This window comes from Hypanus sabinus, chromosome 11 (genome assembly GCF_030144855.1).
Source record: "Hypanus sabinus isolate sHypSab1 chromosome 11, sHypSab1.hap1, whole genome shotgun sequence".
Lineage (NCBI taxonomy): Eukaryota > Metazoa > Chordata > Chondrichthyes > Myliobatiformes > Dasyatidae > Hypanus > Hypanus sabinus.
The window spans coordinates 1,290,477-1,310,119 of NC_082716.1; the positions used below are offsets into that span (position 1 = coordinate 1,290,477).

The 19,643-nt window shown below is 44.5% G+C and overlaps 1 protein-coding gene across 1 annotated transcript in view; it reads left to right on the top strand.

The window, feature by feature from the left end:
- LOC132402321 (collagen alpha-1(XI) chain-like) overlaps positions 1–13,723 on the top strand; it is a 404,241-nt gene extending 390,518 nt beyond the window's left edge. The window contains exon 68 of the mRNA XM_059985200.1: positions 13,244–13,723. Coding sequence (XP_059841183.1) covers positions 13,244–13,390 — 147 coding nt within the window. The 3' untranslated portion in view covers positions 13,391–13,723. The remainder of the gene's footprint in view (positions 1–13,243) is intronic.
- Positions 13,724–19,643: the final 5,920 nt, after the last annotated feature.

The following is a 19,643-nucleotide window of genomic DNA, read 5'->3' on the forward strand; positions in this document are numbered from 1 at the left end:
CATCCATACCTTAGAAATAACTAGGCTTACCTATAGCCCTCTATATTACTAAACTCCATGCACCTATCCAACAGCCTCTTAAAAGACCCTATCGTATCCGCCTCCAGCACCGTTGCCAACAGCCCATTCCACACACTCACCACTCTCTGAGTAAAAAAACTTACCCCTGACATCTCCTCTGTACCTATGCCCCCGCACGTTAAACCTGTGTCCTTTTGTGGCAAACATTTCAGCCCTGGGAAAAATCCTGTAGTGAGGTGACCAGAACTGAGCACAGTACTCCAAGTGGGGTCTAACCACGGTCCTATATAGCTGCAACATTACCTCTCGGCTCCTAAGTTCAATTCCACGATTGATGAAGGCCAATACACCATACGCCTTCTTAACCACAGAGTCAACCTGAGCAGCTGCTTTGAGTATCCTATGGTCTCGGACCCCAAGATCCTTCTGATCCTCCACACAGCCAAGGGTCTTACCATTAATACTATATTCTGCCATCATATTTGACCTACCAAAATGAACCACCTCACACTTACCTGGGTTGAACTCCATCTGTCACTTCTCAGCCCAGTTTTTCATCATATGAATGTCCCGCTGTAACCTCTGACAGCCCTCCACACTATCCACAACACCCCCAACCTTTGTGTCATCAGCAAACTTACTAACCCATCCCTCCACTTCCTCATCCAGGTCAATTATAAAAATCACTTAGAGAAAGGGTCCCAGAACAGATCCCGAGGCACTCCACTGGTGACCAACCTCCATGCAGAATATGACCTGTCTACGACCACTCTTTGCTTTCTGTGGGCAAGCCACTTCTGGATCCACAAAGCAACGTCCCTTGGATCCTCTGCCTCCTTACTTTCTCAATAAGCATTACATGGGGTACCTTATCAAATACCTTGCTGAAATCCATATACACTACATCTACTGCTCTTTCTTCCAATGTGTTTAGTCATATCCTCAAAAAACTGAATCAGGCTCGTAAGGCATGACCTGCCTTTGACAAAGCCATGCTGACTATTCCTAATCATATTATACCTCTCCAAATGTTCATAAGTACTGCCTCTCAGGATCTTCTCTATCAACTTACCAACCACTGAGGTAAAACTCACTGGTCTCTAATTTCCTGCACTACCTCTACTCCCTTTCTTGAATAAAGGAACAACATCCTCAACCCTCCAATCTTCGGGAACCTCTCCCGTCTCCATTGATGATGCAAAGATCATCACCAGAGGCTCAGCAATCTCCTCCCTCGCCTCACACAGTAGCCTGGGGTACATTTCGTCCAGTCCCGGTGACTTATCCAATTTGATGCTTTCCAAAAGCTCCAGCACGTCCTCTTTCTTAATATCTACATGCTCAAGCTTTTCAGTCTGCTGCAAGTCATCACTTCAGTCACCAAGATCCTTTTCTGTAGTGAATACTGAAGTGAAGTATTCAATAAGTACCTCTGCTATTTCCTCTGGTTCCATACACACTTTCCCACTGTCATACTTGATAGGTCCTATTCTTTCACGTCTTATTCTCTTGCTCTTCACGTACTTGTAGAATGTCTTGGGGTTTTCCTTAATTCTGCCTGCCAAGGCCTTCTCATGGCCCCTTCTGGCTCTCCTAATTTCTTTCTTCAGCTCCTTCCTAGTAGCCTTATAATCTTCTAGATCTTTAACATTACTATATAACCATATAACAATTACAGCATGAAAACAGGCCATCTTGGCCCTTCTATTCCGTGCTGAATGCTTACTCTCACCTGGTCCCACTGACCCACACTCAGCCCATAACCCTCCATTCCTTTCCTGTCCATATACCTATCCAATTTTACTTTAAATGACAATACCGAACCTGCCTCTACCACTTCTACTGGAAGCTCATTCCACACAGCCACCACTTTCTGAGTAAAGAAATTCCTCCTCATGTTACGCTTAAACTTTTGCCCCCTAATTCTCAACTCATGTCCTCTTGTTCAAATCTCCCCTACTCTCAATGGAAAAAGCCTATCCACGTCAACTCTATCTATCCCCCTCATAACTTTAAGTACCTCTATCAAGTCCCCCCCTCAACCTTCTACGCTCCAAAGAATAAAGACCTAACTTGTTCAATCTTTCCTTGTAACTTAGGTGCTAAAACACAGGTAACATTCTAGTAAATCTTCTCTGTACTCTCTCTATTTTGTTGACATCTTTCCTATAATTTGGTGACCAGAACTGTACACAATACTCCAAATTCGGCCTTACCAATGCCTTGTACAATTTTAACATTACATCCCAACTCCTATACTCAATGCTCTGATTTATAAAGGCCAACATACCAAAAGCTTTCTTCACCACCCTATCCACATGAGATTCCACCTTCAGGAAACTATGCACCATTATACCTAGATCACTCTGTTCTACTGCATTCTTCAATGCCCTACCATTCACCATGTATGTCCTATTTGGATTATTCCTACCAAAATGTAGCACCTCACACTTATCAGCATTAAACTCCATCTGCCATCTTTCAGCCCACTCTTCTAACTGGCCTAAACCTCTCTGCAAGCTTTGAAAGCCTGCTTCATTATCCACAACGCCACCTACCTTAGTATCATCTGCATACTTACTAATCCAATTTACCACCCCATCATCCAGATCATTAATGTATATGACAAACAACACTGGACCCAGTACAGATCCCTGAGGCACACCACTAGTCACCAGCCTCCAACCTGACAAACAGTTATCCACCACTACTCTCTGGCATCTCCCATCCAGCCACTGTTGAATCCATTTTACTACTTCAATATTAATACCTAACGATTAAACCTTCCTAACTAAACTTCCATTCGGAACCTTGTCAAAGGCCTTACTGAAATCCATATAAACAACATCCACTGCTTTACCCTCGTCAACGTTCCTCGTAACCTCTTCAAAAAATTCAATAAGATTTGTCAAACATGACCTTCCACGCACAAATCCATGCTGACTATTCCTAATCAGACCCTGTCTATCCAGATAATTATATATACCATCTCTAAGAATACTTTCCATTAATTTACCCTCCACTGACGTCAAACTTACAGGCCTATAATTGCTAGGTTTACTCTTAGAACCCTTTTTAAACAATGGAACCACATGAGCAATATGCCAATCCTCCAGCACCATCCCCGTTTCTAATGACATTTGAAATATTTCTGTCAGAGCCCCTGCTATTTCAACACTAACCTCCCTCAAGTTCCTAGGGAATATCTTGTCAGGACCCAGAGATTTATCCACTTTTATATTCCTTAAAAGTGCCAGTACTTCCTCCTTTTTAATCGTCATAGTTTCCATAACTTCCCTACTTGTTTCCCTTACCTTACACAATTCAATATCCTTCTCTTTAGTGAATAATGAAGAAAAGAAATTGTTCAGAATCTCCCCCATCTCTTTTGGCTCCACACAGAGCTGTCCACTCTGATTCTCTAAGGGACCAATTTTATCCCTCACTATCTTTTTGCTATTAATATAACTGTAGATTATTAACTTATTAAATTAAAGGATTTATTAAATAGGGTTTATTTTCACCTTGCTTGCCAAAGCAACCTCGTATCTTCTTTTAGCTTTTCTAATTTCTTTCTTTATATTCCTCGAGCACCTCATTTACTCCATGCTGCCTGTATTTATTGTAGATATCTCTCTTTTTTCTAACCAGGTTTCCAATATCCCTTGAAAACCATGGCTCCCTCAAACCTTTAACCTTTCCTTTCAACCTAACAGGAACATAAAGATTCTGTACCCTCAAAATTTCACCTTTAAATGACATCCATTTCTCTGTTACATCCTTCCCATAAAACAAATTCTCCCAATCCACTCCTTCTAAATCTTTTCGCATCTCCTCAAAGTTAGCCTTTCTCCAATCAAAAATCTCAGCCCTGGATCCAGTCCTATCCTTCTCCATAATTATATTGAAACTAATGGCATTGTGATCACTGGACCCGAAGTGCTCCCCAACACATACCTCCGTCATCTGACCTATCTCTTTCCCTAACGGAAGATCCAACACTGCCCCTTCTCTAGTTGGTTCCTCTGTGTATTGCTGCAAAAAACTATCTTGCACACATTTTACAAACTCCAAACCATCCATCCCTTTTACAGTCTGGGCTTCCCAGTCTATGTCTGGAAAATTAAAATCTCCCACAATCAACCCTGTGCTTACTACAAATATCTGCTATCTCCTTGCAAATTTGCTCCTCCAATTCTCGCTCTGCATTAGTTGGTCTATAATACACCCCTATCAGTGTTACTACACCTTTCCGATTCCTCAATTCCACCCAAATAGTCTCCCTAGACGAGCCCTCTAATCTATCCTGCCAGAGCACCGCTGTAATATTTTCTCTGACAAGCAACGCAACACCTCCCCCTCTTGTCCCTCCAATTCTATCACACCTGAAGCTCTTACCTAGCTCTCTGAATCTTTTGTAAGGAGTTTTTCGTTTCTTCTTGACTAGATTTATTATAGCCTTCGTACACCACGGTTCCTGTACCCTACTATAACTTTCCTGTCTCATTGGAATGTACTTATACAGAGCTCTACACAAATATCCCCTGAATATATGCCACATTTCTTCTGTACTTTTCCCTGAGAACATCGGTTTCCAATTTAAGCCTCCAATTTCCTGCCTGATAGCCTCATAATTCCCCTTACTCCAATTAAACGCTTTCCTAACTTGTCTGTTCCTATCTCTCTCCAATGCTATTGTAAAGGAGACAGAATTATGATCACTATCTCCAAAATGCTCTCCCACTGAGAGATCTGACACCTGACCAGGTTCATTTCCCAATACCAGATCAAGTACAGCCTTTTCTCTTGTAGGCTTATCTACATACTTGTCAAGAAACCTTCTTGAACACACCTAACAAACTCCACCCCATCTAAACCCCTCACTCTAGGGAGATGCCAATCGATATTTGGGAAATTAAAATCTCCCATCACGACAACTCTTATTATTACAGCTTTCCAGGATCTATTTCCCTATCTGCTCCTTGATATCCCTGTTACTATTAGGTGGCCTATAAAAAACACCCAGTAAAGTTCTTGTTCCTGTTAGGAACCTCTACCCACAGAGTCTCCATAGACAATCCCTCCATGGCGTCCACTTTTCTGCAGCCGTGACACTATCTTTGATCAACAGTGCCATGCCCCCACCTCTTTTGCCTCCCTCCCTGTTCTTTCTGAAACATCTAAAACCCGGCACTTGAAGTAACCATTCTTGTCCCTGAGCCATCCAAGTCTCTGTAATGGCCACCACATCATATCTCCAAGTACTGATCCACACTCTAAGCTCATCCGCTTTGTTCACAATACTCATTGCGTTAAAATAGACACATCTCAAACTGTCGGTCTGATCGCATCCCTTCTCTATCACCTGCCTATCCTCCCTCTCGCACTGTCTACAAGCTTTCTCTATTTGTGAGCTAACCTTTTCCCCAGTCTCTTTAGTTCGGTTCCCACCCCCCAACAATTCTACAGTAGCCTTGGCAAACCTCCCTGCCAGGATATTGGTCCCCCTGGGATTCAAGTATAACCCGTCCTTTTCATACAGGTCTCACCTGCCCCAAAAGAGGTCCCAATGATCCAGAAATCTGAATCCCTGCCCCCTGCTCCAATCCCTCAGCCAAGCATTTATACTCCACCTCATCCTATTCCTATTCTCACTGTTGCGTGGCACAGGCAGTAATCCCGAGATTACTACCTTTGTGGTCCTGTTTCTCAACTTCCTACCTAACAGTGTAGTCTTTTTTCAGGACCTCTTCCCTTTTCCTACCCATGTCATTTGTACCAATATGTACTACAACCTCTAGCTCCCACTGCAGGATATCTTGGACGCGATCAGAAACATCCCGGACCCTGGCACCCGGGAGGCAAACTACCATCCGAGTTTCTTTCCTGCGTCCACAGAATTGCCTGTCTGACCCCCTAACTATAGAGTCCCCTATCACTACTGTCTTCCTCTTCCCTTCCCTATCCTTCCGAGCCACCGGGCCGGCCTCTGTGCCAGAGGCACGGCCACTGTCACTTCCCCCAGGTAGGCTGTTCCCCCCCAACAGTACTTAAAAAGGAGTACTTTTTTTTCAAGGGTTATAGCCACAGGGGTACTCTCTAACACCTGACTCTTCCCCTTCCCTCTCCTGACTGTGACCCACTTGTTTGTCTCCCGTGGCCCCAGTGTGACCACCTGCCTATAACTCCTCTCTATCACCTCCTCGCTCTCCCTGACCAGGCGAAGGTCATCAAGCTGCATCTCCAGTTCCCTAACTCGGCCCCTCAGGAGCTGCAGTTCGACACACCTGATGTAGGTGTGGCTGTCCGGGAGGCTGGGTGATTCCAGGATCCCCCACATCTGACAATGAGTACAGAAAACTGGCCTCACACACATACTTCCTACCTTGCCTCGTCCTGTTACCACCTGATCCCATTGAGTCAAAGCCCTACCACTCTGCTGCATCTCACTCCACTGTCCACTCTGACACTGCCCATCAGCTCTCTTTAACCCCAGTAGTAAAAAAAAACTCCCCTTGCTCTGAAAAATCAGCAGTTCACTCACAGCCTTCTTTCTCAGAATTCAGATCACTGTGTGTGTGAGACTGCTGTAGTGTACCATATAACCATATAACAATTACAGCATGGAAACAGGCCATCTCGGCCCTTCTAGTCCGTGTCGAACGCTTACTTTCACCTAGTCCCACCGACCTGTACTCAGTCCACAACCCTCATTCCTTTCCTGTCCATATCCCTATCCAATTTTTTTTTTAATGTATGTCTCACTGTATGTGTGAGATCACTGTAGCGTACATCTCACTTTGTGTGAGATAGCCATAGTGTATGTCTCACAGTGTGGAACCCACACAGAAAAGAAGAGGGAAGTGATGCAGAGACCAAAGCTACAGTTAGTGAAGAAAAAAGTTAGAGTTGAGTGCATAAAAGTAAAAAGCAAAAATCGCAAAGGTCACTAGATTCTAAAAGGACAATGAGTATAAGGGCACTTTATCTAAATGCCCGTAGTATTCAAAACAAGGTTAATGAACTGTGGCACAGATCAGTTCCAAGGCATATGATTTTGTGGCCATGACAGAAACCTGGTTGCAAGGTGGAAATGACTTGGAATTAAATAACCAAGGGTATCAGGTAATACAGAAAGATAGTCAGGAAGGCAGAGGAGGTGTGTTGGCGCTCTTGATCAGGGCGATTGTGAGAGACAATATAAGATCTACAGAGCAGAATGCTGAGTCCACCTGGGTAGAGATTAAGAATAGCAGAGGGAAAAAAATCGCTGGTGGGAGTTGTCTATAGGCCACCTATTAAAATTATTGCAGTGGCAGAGGCGATTAACCATGAAATAACTGAGGCTTGTAAGAATGGAAGGGCAGTTGTTATAGGGGATTTTAACTTCCACATAGATTGGGTGAATTAGGTGGGTCAAGGAAGTCTTGAGGAGGACTTCATAGAATGAATCCATGATGGCTTTCTCGAGCAGCATGTTAGTGAACCTACAAGGGAAAATACTATCTTAGATCTAGTTCTGTGCAATGAGACAGGTAAGATTAATGATCTTTTAGTCAGGGATCCTCTTGGAAAGAGTGATCAAAGTATAAATGAATTTCAAATTCAGATGGAGAATGAAATGGTCAGATCTAAAACTAGTGTATTATGCTTGAACAAGGGAGACTACAACGGGATGAGGGAGGAGTTGGCTAATGTGGATTGGGAGCACAGGCTATTTGGTAGGACAGTTGAGGAACAGTGGAATACTTTCAGAGGTTTTTCAAAGTACTCGACAAAAGTATATTCCAGTCAAAAGTAAGGACAGTAAGTGTAGGGAGAGGCAGCCTTGGATAACTAAGGAAATAAAAGATAGTATCAAATTAAAAGTTCATGTGTACAAAGTCGCAAAGAGTAGTGGGAGACTGGAGGACTGGGAAAATTTTAAAAAGCAACAGAGAACAACTAAACAAGAAATGAAAGGGAAGACAGAGTATGAAAGTAAATTAGCACAAAATATAAAAACAGATAGCAAAAGTTTTTATAAATATATAAAGTGGAAAAGGGTGGCTAAAGTCAATTTAAAGAGCAAACACGAGGAAAACTGCAGATGCTGGAAATTCAAACAACACACACAAAATGCTGGTGGAACACAGCAGACCAGGCAGCATCTATAAGGAGAAGCATTGTCAACGTTTCGGGCCGAGACTCTTCGACAGTGCTTCTCCTTATAGATGCTGCCTGGCCTGCTGTGTTCCACTAGCATTTTGTGTGTGTTGGCTAAAGTCAATGTAGGTCCCTGGAAAGACGAGAAGGGGAAGTTGATATTGGGTGGTAAGGAAATGGCTGAGACATTGAACGACTATGTTGTGTTGGCCTTCACAGTGGAGAACACGTCTAATATGCCAAAGAATGATGTTATGGACGAAATAGGAGGTGAGGATCTCGATAAAATCACTGTCACTGAAGAGATAGTGATGAACAAACTAGAGGGCCTTAAAGTAGATAAGCCCCTGGTCCTGATGGGATGCATCCCAGGGTGCTGAAGGAATTGGTGGAGGTTATAGTAGATATATTGGTATTCATTTATCAAAACTCTAGACTCTGAGCAGGTCCCAGTGGACTGGACTGGAAGACAACAAATGACACGCCACTTTTTAAAAAAGGATGTAGGCAAAAGACAGGCAACTGTAGACCAGTTAGCTTAACATCTGTTGTCAGGAAAATGCTTGAAGCTGTCATTAAGGAAGAAATAGTGAAACATTTAGAAAAGAGTGGTTCCATTAGACAGACGCAGCATGGATTCAGAAAGGGCAGGTCCTGTTTGACAAACTTACTGGAGTTCTTTGAGGACATAATAAGTGCAGTGAATAGAGGGAACAGGTGGATGTCATACACTTGGATTTCCAGAAGGCATTCGATAAGGTGCTATACAAGAGACTTATAAACAAGATTAGGATGCATGGAGTTGGAGGAAGTGTATTAGCATGAATAGTGGATTGGTTAACCAATAGAAGGCAGAGAGTTGGTATAAATGGGTGTTTCTTCAATTGGCAGTCAGTGGTGAGTGGGGTGCCGCAGGGGTCGGTGCTGGGCCTGCAGCTGTTTGCCATCTACATTGATGATTTGGAAGAGGGGACTGAGTGTAAAGTAGCAAAATTGGCTGATGACACTAAACTGAGTGGAAAAGCAAATTGTACAGAGGATGTGGAGAGTCTGCAGAGGGATATAGATAGGTTAAGTGAGGGGCCAAGGTCTGGCAGATGAAATACAATGTTGGTAAATGCGAGATCATCCACTTTGGAACGAATAATAGAAGAGCAGATTATTATTTAAATAGTGAAAGATTGCAGCATGCTATTGTGCAGAGGGACTTGGGAGTGCTTGTTCATGAATCACATAAAGTTCACTTGCAGGTACAACAAGTTATTAAGAAGGCAAATGGAATGTTGGCCTTCATTGCTAGAAGGATTGAGTTCAAGTGCAGGGAGGTCATGCTGCAACTATACAGGGTACTGGTGAGGTTGCACCTGGAGTACTGTGTGCAGTTCTGGTCTCCATACTTAAGGAAGGATATACTGGCTTTGGAGGCAGTGCAGAGGAGGTTCACCAGGTTGATTCCAGAGATTAAGAGGTTAACCTATGAGAAGAGATTGAATCGCCTGGGATTATACTCTCTGGAGTTCAGAAGAATGAAAGGGGATCTTATAGAAAAATACGAAAATTTGAAACATAGAAACATAGAAAATAGGTGCAGGAGTAGGCCATTCGGCCCTTCGAGCCTGCACCGCCATTCAGTATGATCGGGGCTGATCATCCAACTCAGAACCCTGTACCTGCTTTCTCTCCATACCCCCTGATCCCTTTAGCCACAAGGGCCATATCTAACTTCCTCTTAAATATAGCCAATGAACCGGCCTCAACTGTTTCCTGTGGCAGAGAATTCCACAGATTCACCACTCTCTGTGTGAAGAAGTTTTTCTTCATCTCGGTCCTAAAAGGCTTCCCCTTTATCCTTAAACTGTGACCCCTCGTTCTGGACTTCCCCAACATCGGAAACAATCTTCCTGCATCTAGCCTGTCCAATCCCTTTAGAATTTTATACATTTCAATAAGATCCCCCCTCAATCTTCTAAATTCCAGTGAGTATAAGCCTAGTCGATCCAGTCTTTCTTCATATGAAAGTCCTGCCATCCCAGGAATCAATCTGGTGAACCTTCTCTGTACTCCCTCTATGGCAAGAATGTCTTTCCTCAGATTAGGGGACCAAAACTGCACACAATATTCTAGGTGCGGTCTCACCAAGGCCTTGTACAACTGCAGAAGAACCTCCCTGCTCCTGTACTCAAATCCTTTTGCTATGAATGCCAACATACCATTTGCCTTTTTCACCACCTGCTGTACCTGCATGCCCACCTTCAATGACTGGTGTACAATGACACCCAGCTCTCGTTGCACCTCCCCTTTTCCTAATCGGCCACCGTTCAGATAATAATCTGTTTTCCTGTTCTTGCAACCAAAGTGGATAACCTCACATTTATCCACATTAAATTGCATCTGTCATGAATTTGCCCACTCACCTAACCTATCCAAGTCACCCTGCATCCTCTTAGCATCCTCCTCACAGCTAACACCGCCGCCCAGCTTCGTGTCATCCGCAAACTTGGAGATGCTGCATTTAATTCCCTTGTCCAAATCATTAATATATATTGTAAACAACTGAGCCTTGCGGTACCCCATTAGTCACTGCCTGCCATTCTGAAAAGGTCCCGATTACTCCCACTCTTTGCTTCCTGTCTGCCATCCAATTCTCTATCCACATCAATACCATACCCCCAATACCGTGTGCTTTAAGTTTGCACACTAATCTCCTGTGTGGGACCTTGTCAAAAGCCTTTTGAAAATCTAAATATACCACATCCACTGGTTCTTCCCTATCCACTCTACTAGTTACATCTTCAAAAAATTCTATAAGATTCATCAGACATGATTTTCCTTTCACAAATCCATGCTGACTTTGTCTGATGATTTCACCTCTTTCCAAACGTGCTGTTATCACGTCTTTGATAACCGACTCTAGCATTTTCCCCACCACTGATGTCAGACTAACTGGTCAATAATTCCCTAGTTTCTCTCTCCCTCCTTTTTTAAAAAGTGGGATAGATGAGATAGAAGTAGGAAAGTTGTTCCCATTGGTAGGTGAGACTAGAACTAGGGGACATTGCCTCAAGATTCATGGAAGAAGATTTAGGATGAAGTTGAGGAGAAACTGTTTTTCCCAGTGAGTGGTGAATCTGTGGAATTCTCTGCCCAGGGAAGCAGTTGAGGCTTCTTCACTAAATATATTTAAGAAACAGTTAGATAAGTTTTTACATCGTAAGGGAATTCAGGGTTATGGGAAAAAGGCAGTTAGATGGAGCTGAGTTTATGGACAGATCAGACATGATCTTATTGAATGGCGGGGCAGGCTCGATGGGCCGGATGGCCTACTCCTGCTCCTATTTCTTATGTTCTCATTGTGTGTGTGTGTGTGTTAGCTGTAGTGTATGTCTCACTATGTGTGTGAGATACGTCTGTGTGTGAGATAGCTATACTGTAAGAATCACTGTGTGTGTAATAGCTATAGGGTACGTTTCACTGTGTTTGAGCTGACTGTGGTATAAGAATCACGTGTGTGTGTGTGTGTGTGTGTGTGTGTGTATTTATTTATACATGCACAATTCCCATCCCCTTGGGTCAGTCCCACAACAGGGGCACTGTGTACTGTCCCCACACTCATATTTCCCTGGGTCTGCCCCACACCAGCACAGTGCACATGTTTCCAGTCTCTAAATTCCTGCTGGGTCAGACCCAAACCAAGACCACCATGCTAAGTTCCTGTCCCTGTTTCCTTCTGGGTCAGCCCCACACACCAGGAGTCCCATGCACAGTTCCTGTTTCTGTGCACCCCCACCCCCGGATCAGCTCTATACTGGAAGCACTATATACAAGTCCTGACTCTGTATCCCTCTAGCCCAGCCCCACACACCAGGAGTCCCATGCATGGTTCCTGTACTGGAAGCACTATATACAAGTCCCAACTCTGTATCTCTCTAGGTCTGCGCCACACTGGTAGCACCATGCACAGTTCCCATTTCGCTATCCCCTTGGGTCAGCCCAGACCAGAAGAACTGCGCATGTTTCCTGTCAGTACCTCTGCTGGTTCAGACCCACAGTGCTCATTTCCCATCTCCATACCCCCTGCACGGTTCCTATCTCCATAACCCCTGTTCAGACCCACTCCGGCAGCACCATGCATGGTACTATCTCCGCCCGCTCACCTGGGTCAGACCCACACCAGGGGAACCATGTCCAATTCCCATCTCCATTCCCCACTGGGTCAGACCCACACCAGGGGAACCATGTCCGATTCCCATCTCTATTCCCCACTGGGTCAGACCCACACCAGGGGAACCATGTCCGATTCCCATCTCCATTCCCCACTGGGTCAGACCCACACCAGGGGAACCATGTCCGATTCCCATCTCCATTCCCCACTGGGTCAGACCCACACCAGGGGAACCATGTCCGATTCCCATCTCCATTCCCCACTGGGTCAGACCCACACCAGGGGAACCATGTCCGATTCCCATCTCCATTCCCCACTGGGTCAGACCCACACCAGGGGAACCATGTCCGATTCCCATCTCCATTCCCCACTGGGTCAGACCCACACCAGGGGAACCATGTCCGATTCCCATCTCCATTCCCCACTGGGTCAGACCCACACCAGGGGAACCATGTCCGATTCCCATCTCTATTCCCCACTGGGTCAGACCCACACCAGGGGAACCATGTCCGATTCCCATCTCCATTCCCCACTGGGTCAGACCCACACCAGGGGAACCATGTCCGATTCCCATCTCCATTCCCCACTGGGTCAGACCCACACCAGGGGAACCATGTCCGATTCCCATCTCCATTCCCCACTGGGTCAGACCCACACCAGGGGAACCATGTCCGATTCCCATCTCCATTCCCCACTGGGTCAGACCCACACCAGGAGAACCATGTCCGATTCCCATCTCCATTCCCCACTGGGTCAGACCCACACCAGGAGAACCATGTCTGATTCCTATCTTCATTTTCCCTGGGTCAGACTTACTCCAGGAGCATCATGGACAGTTCCAGTTGATGCATACGTTGTATATGAGGGTGGTAGTCTGCAGTGATACATTTAATTTCTCTCTTTTTGATTTCTCAGTTGAGAAAAGGTTTGGGCAAGACCATACTCGAGATCAACACTCCCAAAGTGCAACAAGTGCCCCTCATAGACTTTTTGGTGAGTGACTTTGGGAAACCGAACCAGAAGTTTGGGTTTGAAGTCGGTCCCGTTTGCTTCCTGGGTTAATGATGGAGACCAGACTGTGTAGAGCAATTGAACATCCAACTTTCTCAAGGCACCTGCAAGTTCAACAGCTGGATGGAAATTCCTTCACTCTGTGTGCACACTATTACCGAGAGATTACTGAATGCCCTCGTGGGGCCCCGATCACATGGCATAAACCTATGGGAGACATGCGTGGAGTGACCCTGTGCCGTGCCGTTACCTCAGTGGAGTCATTGCTTCAGAGGAGTCTTGTGTAATCTCACAGCTGAGATGCTGAGAAGATGTATTTTATTGAACTGTAATTATTCTTTTTGTAAATTATCTCTCGTCTTTCAGAACTTGCAAGTGTCTCTCTCTCTTTGGCTTCCCGTTTTACAATAACTTTTTGTAAAATTAATTAAAAATATATGGTGTAAACAAAAAAAATTGAAAATAAAGTGTTAGCGTCTTGTGAGTGAGCTGCTTCTTTTGCACTGTTGAGAGCTGGGGATCAGCCTATAAGACATAGGAGCAGAATTAGCCCATCGAGTCAGCTCCACCATTCCATCATGGCTGATCTCAGATCCCACTCACTCCCATTCACCTGCCCACTCACCATATCCTTCGATGCCCTGACCAATCAGGAAATGATCAACTTCCGTCTTAAATATACCCGTGGACTCAGCCTCTATCGCAGTCTGTGGCAGAGCATTCTACAGAATCAGTACCTTCTGGCTAAAAAAAATCCTCCTTCCTTCTGTTCCAAAAGGTCGCCCCACAATTTTGAGGCTGTGCCCTCTAGTTCTGGATACCCCCACCCGAGGAAACATCCTCTCCACATCCACCCTATAGTCCGTTCAGCTTTGGGTAGGTTTCAGTGAGATCCCCCATTCTTTTAAATTCCAATGCGTACAAGCCCAAAGCTGCCAAACACTCCTTATATGTTAACCCCTTCATTCCCAGAATTATCCTCATGAACCTCCTTTGGGCTCTCTCCAAAGACAGCACATCCATTCTGAGATATTGAACCCAAAACTGTTGACAATACTCCAAGTGTGGCCTGACTAGTGTCTTATAAAACCTCAGCATCATCTCCTTGCTTTTATATTCTAGTCCCCTTGAAATAAATGCCAACATTGCTGCCTTCTTTACCACAGACTCAACCTGTAAGTTGACCTTCTGGGAGTCTTACACGTAGTCCCTCCACACCTCTGATGTTTGAAAATTCTCCCCATTTAGATAATAGTTCACATTATTGTTCCTTTTACCAAAATGCATTTTCATACATTTTCCAACACTGTATTCCATCTGAAACATTTTTGCCCATTCTTCCAATTTGTCTCAGTCCTGCACAATCGCATTGTTTCCTCAGCACTAACTCACCACTTATCTTTGTATTGTCTGCAAACTTTGCCATAAAGCCATCAATTGCATTATCCAAATCATTGACAAACAATGTGAAAAGTAACGGTCTCAATACTGACCCCTGAGGAATATCACTAGTCACCGGCAGCCAATCAGAAAAGGCCCCTTTTATTCCCACTCACTGCCTCCTGCCTGTCAGGCATTCATGCCATGTCAGAATCTTTCCTGTAACTTCACAGGATTTTATCTTGTTAAACAGCCCCATGAGTGGCATATTATCAAATGTCTTCAGAAAACCCAAGTAAATGACATCCACTCCCTCTCTTTTGTCCACCCTGCTTGTTACTAGCTCAAAGAACTAACAGATTTTGTGAAGATTTTCCCTTTACAGAAACCATACTGACCTTAATTTATTTTATCATTAGTCCCTAAGAACCCAAAAACTCATCCTTAATAATAGACTCACTTTCCCAATGACTGAGTTTAGGCTAACTGGCCTATAATTTTTCTTTTGCCTTCCTTCCTTCTTAAAGAGTGGAGTGACATTTGCAATCTTCCAGTCCTCCAGGATCATGAACAATCAAGTGATTCTTGAAAGAACATGACCAATGCAGCCGTTATCTCTTCAGCAACCTCTCTCAGGACTCTGGGATGTAGTCCATCTGGCCCAGGTTACTTATCCATCAGAAGACCTTTGAGGAGTGAACGTTTTCTAAGTGAGCTGTTTCTTTTGCGCTGCAGAGAGCTGGGGTTCAAGCACACAGGGTAGTGAGCTGTTTCTTTTCATTATGGGATCTGTGGTCCAGGTGCACGAAGGGGTAGCATCTTGTGAGTGAGCTGTTTCTTTTAAACTGTTAGGAGCTGGGCTCCTGGCACACTGGAGTAGCGTCTTCTGAGTGAGCTGTTTCTCTTCACTGTTGACAGCTGGGATTCAGGTGTATGGTGAGTCACATCTGTGAAGAGCTGGGGTTCAGGTGCCCAGTGTGTGGTGTCTTGTGAGTGAGCTGTATCTTCCCCACTATGGACAGCTGGTGTTCAGGCACATGCGGGGGTGGGGGGTTGTGTTTGAAGTGAGCTCCTTATTTGGCACTGTTGAGAACTGGGGGTCAGGCATGCGGGTTGTTGCATCTTCTGTGAACAGTTTGTTTTGCACTTGTGGGTTCCGGCGCATGGCAGGGTTGTGCCTTTACAGTGGGTTGTTTATTTTGAACTAGCAAGAACTGGGGTTCCGGCGCACAAGGTGTGCAGTCTTGTGAGTGACCTGTTACTTTTGCACTCTTGAGAGCTGAAGTTCCAGTACACAGGGAGGTGGCATCCACCGTTGAGAGCTAGGGTTCAGGTGCATGGGGGTTGATGTCTTGTGAGTGAGCTGTTTCTTCTGCACTGTTGAGAACTGTGTTTCAGGCGAAAGGGGCGTTGTAAGAGAGTTGGGGTTCCGGCGCATGGGGGTGAGTAGAGCCCAGAGCAGTATGTAGACTCCTGCTGTTACCCAGAGCTCAGTGCAAGCCCAGAAAGCCCACGATCTCCTTACCCATTATCCAGTCCTGTCATCTCATGTCAACAATTTCAAAGTCCTTCAGTTACTCGGATACCTTGTGTTGAAACTTGGCTCTGCTTTCAATCTCTGTGTTATCCCACAGCTGACCAAAGACGGCATGCAGCCCATAATGTGTCTAGGTCATGTGATTCTAACTGATTGCAAAGCAACGAGGAGTTATTATTATGGAACTTCATTTCCTGTTTGTCAAAGTTGCAATTCCCTCTGTTCCTGACTTGTGAGTTAGAGTTGGAACGTCCCGAATGAGAACTCAGCAATGCCGAAATTCCTGGTCTTTCCGCTCCCAAAGCAACACCTGTTGATGTGAAGCTGTTGAGGAGCCAGTATTTGAATATTAAAGGCCTTGTCTCTTTCGCAGGTTTGTTTCTTGCTGATTTGTGCTGAGGGATGTGGCAAGGAGACAACAGGAGGCTCCGACTGAAGCAGCCCAGGCAGTATATTATATTTTGTGTTAGATCCCAGCATTCCACCCTTTTCCATATTCTATTCATACAGAATGAGACCCGTCAGCCCATCAACTGTACTTAAGTTCACCTATCCTTCTATTCCTGTTCTCATGAGCATGTGGCACCAGCAACAATCCAGAGCTTCACAAACAGATTAAGTCTAAAAATTACCAGAAGTCACAAAACTAAATAAATAGTGTGAAAGAGTAATAATGAGGAAGTGTTCCTGGACAATTCAGACACAGAGGGGAAGAAGCTGTACGTCCTGCCCAGTGGGAGTAATGAGAAGAGGTGATGGATTTCACCTTCCTGAACACCAGCTGTTGAAGATGATCTTGATCATCAAGAGGGTTATGCTCATGGTGGAGCTGGCTGAGTCTACAAATCTACAGGTTCTGTTCGTCACCCAACTCCCTCATCTCGTGTTGCAGGTTATCTTCACTTCCCCTATGGATAACACAACCTCCTACTGATCACAACCTCTTGCTGTCCCTGTCCCTTCATGGAATCACACTTACCATGGAGGTATCACATCATCCTGGAATCTTGCTGTGGCCATAAAAAAGCCTGAACCTCTCCCACTGTCACTCTTGTAGTCCATTTCCCTCCCCCTCCCCCCCCCCCCCATACAGTAGTACCCACCGTCTACCCTACAGCCTCATTTCTCTGCAGGAGACCATTCTTTCCAACAGGGTACATGTGCTAGTGAGGGGAATGCCCACTGCATTACCTGCCAGACATTCCTGATAATTACCCATCTGTCTCTGTATATCTGTGGAATGACCAGCTTACTAAATGTGGACAGGGTTCCTCCCCTGTCTATCATTTATACTAACAATGTGGATGGAAGTGATTGGAGGAAAGTATGGGCGGGGTGTCAGAGGCAAGTTGTTTTTTTACATAGAGAGTGGTGGGTACATGGAACACCCTGCCAGGGGTGGTGGTAGAAGCAGATACATTAGGGCCATTTAAAAAATCCATAGATAGGCATATAGATGACAGAGAAACAGAGAACTATAGGGAATCAAAGATTAAATTGACATTAGAATAGGTTAATGGGCAGGCACGATGTTGTAGGCCAAAGAGCCTGTACTAGTCTATGTTCTAAAACTGGGGGTGCAGTGGACAGTTAAGAATATTGTCCACGGTTAAAGCAGAACCTCAATCAACTCATAAAATGGGCAGGTAGAGTTTAATTCAGAGAAGGGTTAATAATGTAATGAGTTAAAGAGTCAACTTTGATTAGCTTTGGAAAGTTAAAGCAGAGCATATGTTACACAGTGAACGGCTGTGCCCTGAAGGGTGTTGTCTGGCCAGTGAACAGGGAGATTTAAAACGAAACAGCTTATAAAACATTGATCAGATCACACCTGGTGTACTGTATTCAGTTCTGGACCACACCTGTGCATACAATAGGGTCTTTTAAGAGACTTTTGAATAGGTACATGGAGCTTAGAAAAATAGAGGGCTATGGGTAAGTCTAGTAATTTCTAAGGTTGGGACATGTTCGGCCCGTATTGTGAGAGAGTGAGAGTGAGAGTGAGAGTGTGAGTGAGAGTGAGAGTGTGAGAGTGAGAGTGAGAGTGAGAGTGAGAGTGAGAGTGAGTGAGAGTGAGAGTGAGAGTGAGAGTGAGAGAGAGAATAAAATATAATAATAAATGAACAAGCAAATGAATTACATCTATTGAATAGATTTTTTTAAATGTGCGAGAAAACAGAAATACTGTATATTAATAAAAGTGAGGTAATGTCCAAAGCTTCAATGTCCATTTAGGACTTGGATGACAGAGCGGAAGAAGCTGTTCCTGAATCACTGAGTGTGTGCCTTCAGGCTTTTATATCTCCTACCAGATGGTAACAGTGAGAAAAGGGCATGCCCTGGGTCCTTAATAATGGATGTTGCCTTTCTGAGACACCGCTCCCTAAAGATGTCCAGGGTACTTTGTGGGCTAGTGCCCAAGATGGAGCAGACTAGATTTACAACCTTCTGTGGTTCTTTTAGTCCAGTGCAATAGCCCCTCCATACCAGACAGCTTGTCTGAATGCTCTTGATGGTACAACTATAGAAGGTTTTGAGTGTACTGAGCCTGGATTTACTGCGTTCAGGTTTGGGATCACACCTGAAATATTGCGTTCACATCTGAGATCACACTTGGAGAACAGCATTCAGACCAGGACCATTCTTGGAGAACTGCATTCAATTCAGGACCACACCTGGAGTATTGTGTTCAGCTCTGGACCACACCTGGCCATATAACCATATAAAAATTACAGCACGGAAACAGGTCACCTCAGCCCTTCTAGTCCGTGCCGAATGCTTACTCTCACCTAGTCCCACCAACCTACACTCAGCCCATAACCCTCCATTCCTTTCCTGTACATATACCCATCCAATTTTACTTTAAATAACAATATCGAACCTGCCTCTACCACTTCTACAGGAAGCTCGTTCCACACAGCTACCACTCTCTGAGTAAAGAAATTCCCCCTCATGTTACCCCTAAACTTTTGCCCCCAACTCTCAATTCATGTCCTCTTGTTTGAATCTCCCCTACTCTCAATGGAAAAAGCCTATCTACGTCAACTCTATCTATCCCCCTCATAATTTTAAATACCTCGATCAAATCCCCCCTCAAATTTCTATGCTCCAAAGAATAAAGACCTAATTTGTTCAACCTTTCTCTGTAACTTAGGTGCTGAAACCCAGGTAACATTCTAGTAAATCTTCTCTGTACTCTCTCTATTTTGTTGACATCTTTCCTATAATTTGGTGACAGGAACTGTACACAATACTCCAAATTTGGCTTCATCAATGTCTTGTACAATTTTAACTTTACATCCCAACTCCTATACTCAATGCTCTGATTTATAAAGGCCAGCATACCAAAAGCTTTCTTCACTACCCTATCCACATGAGATTCCACCT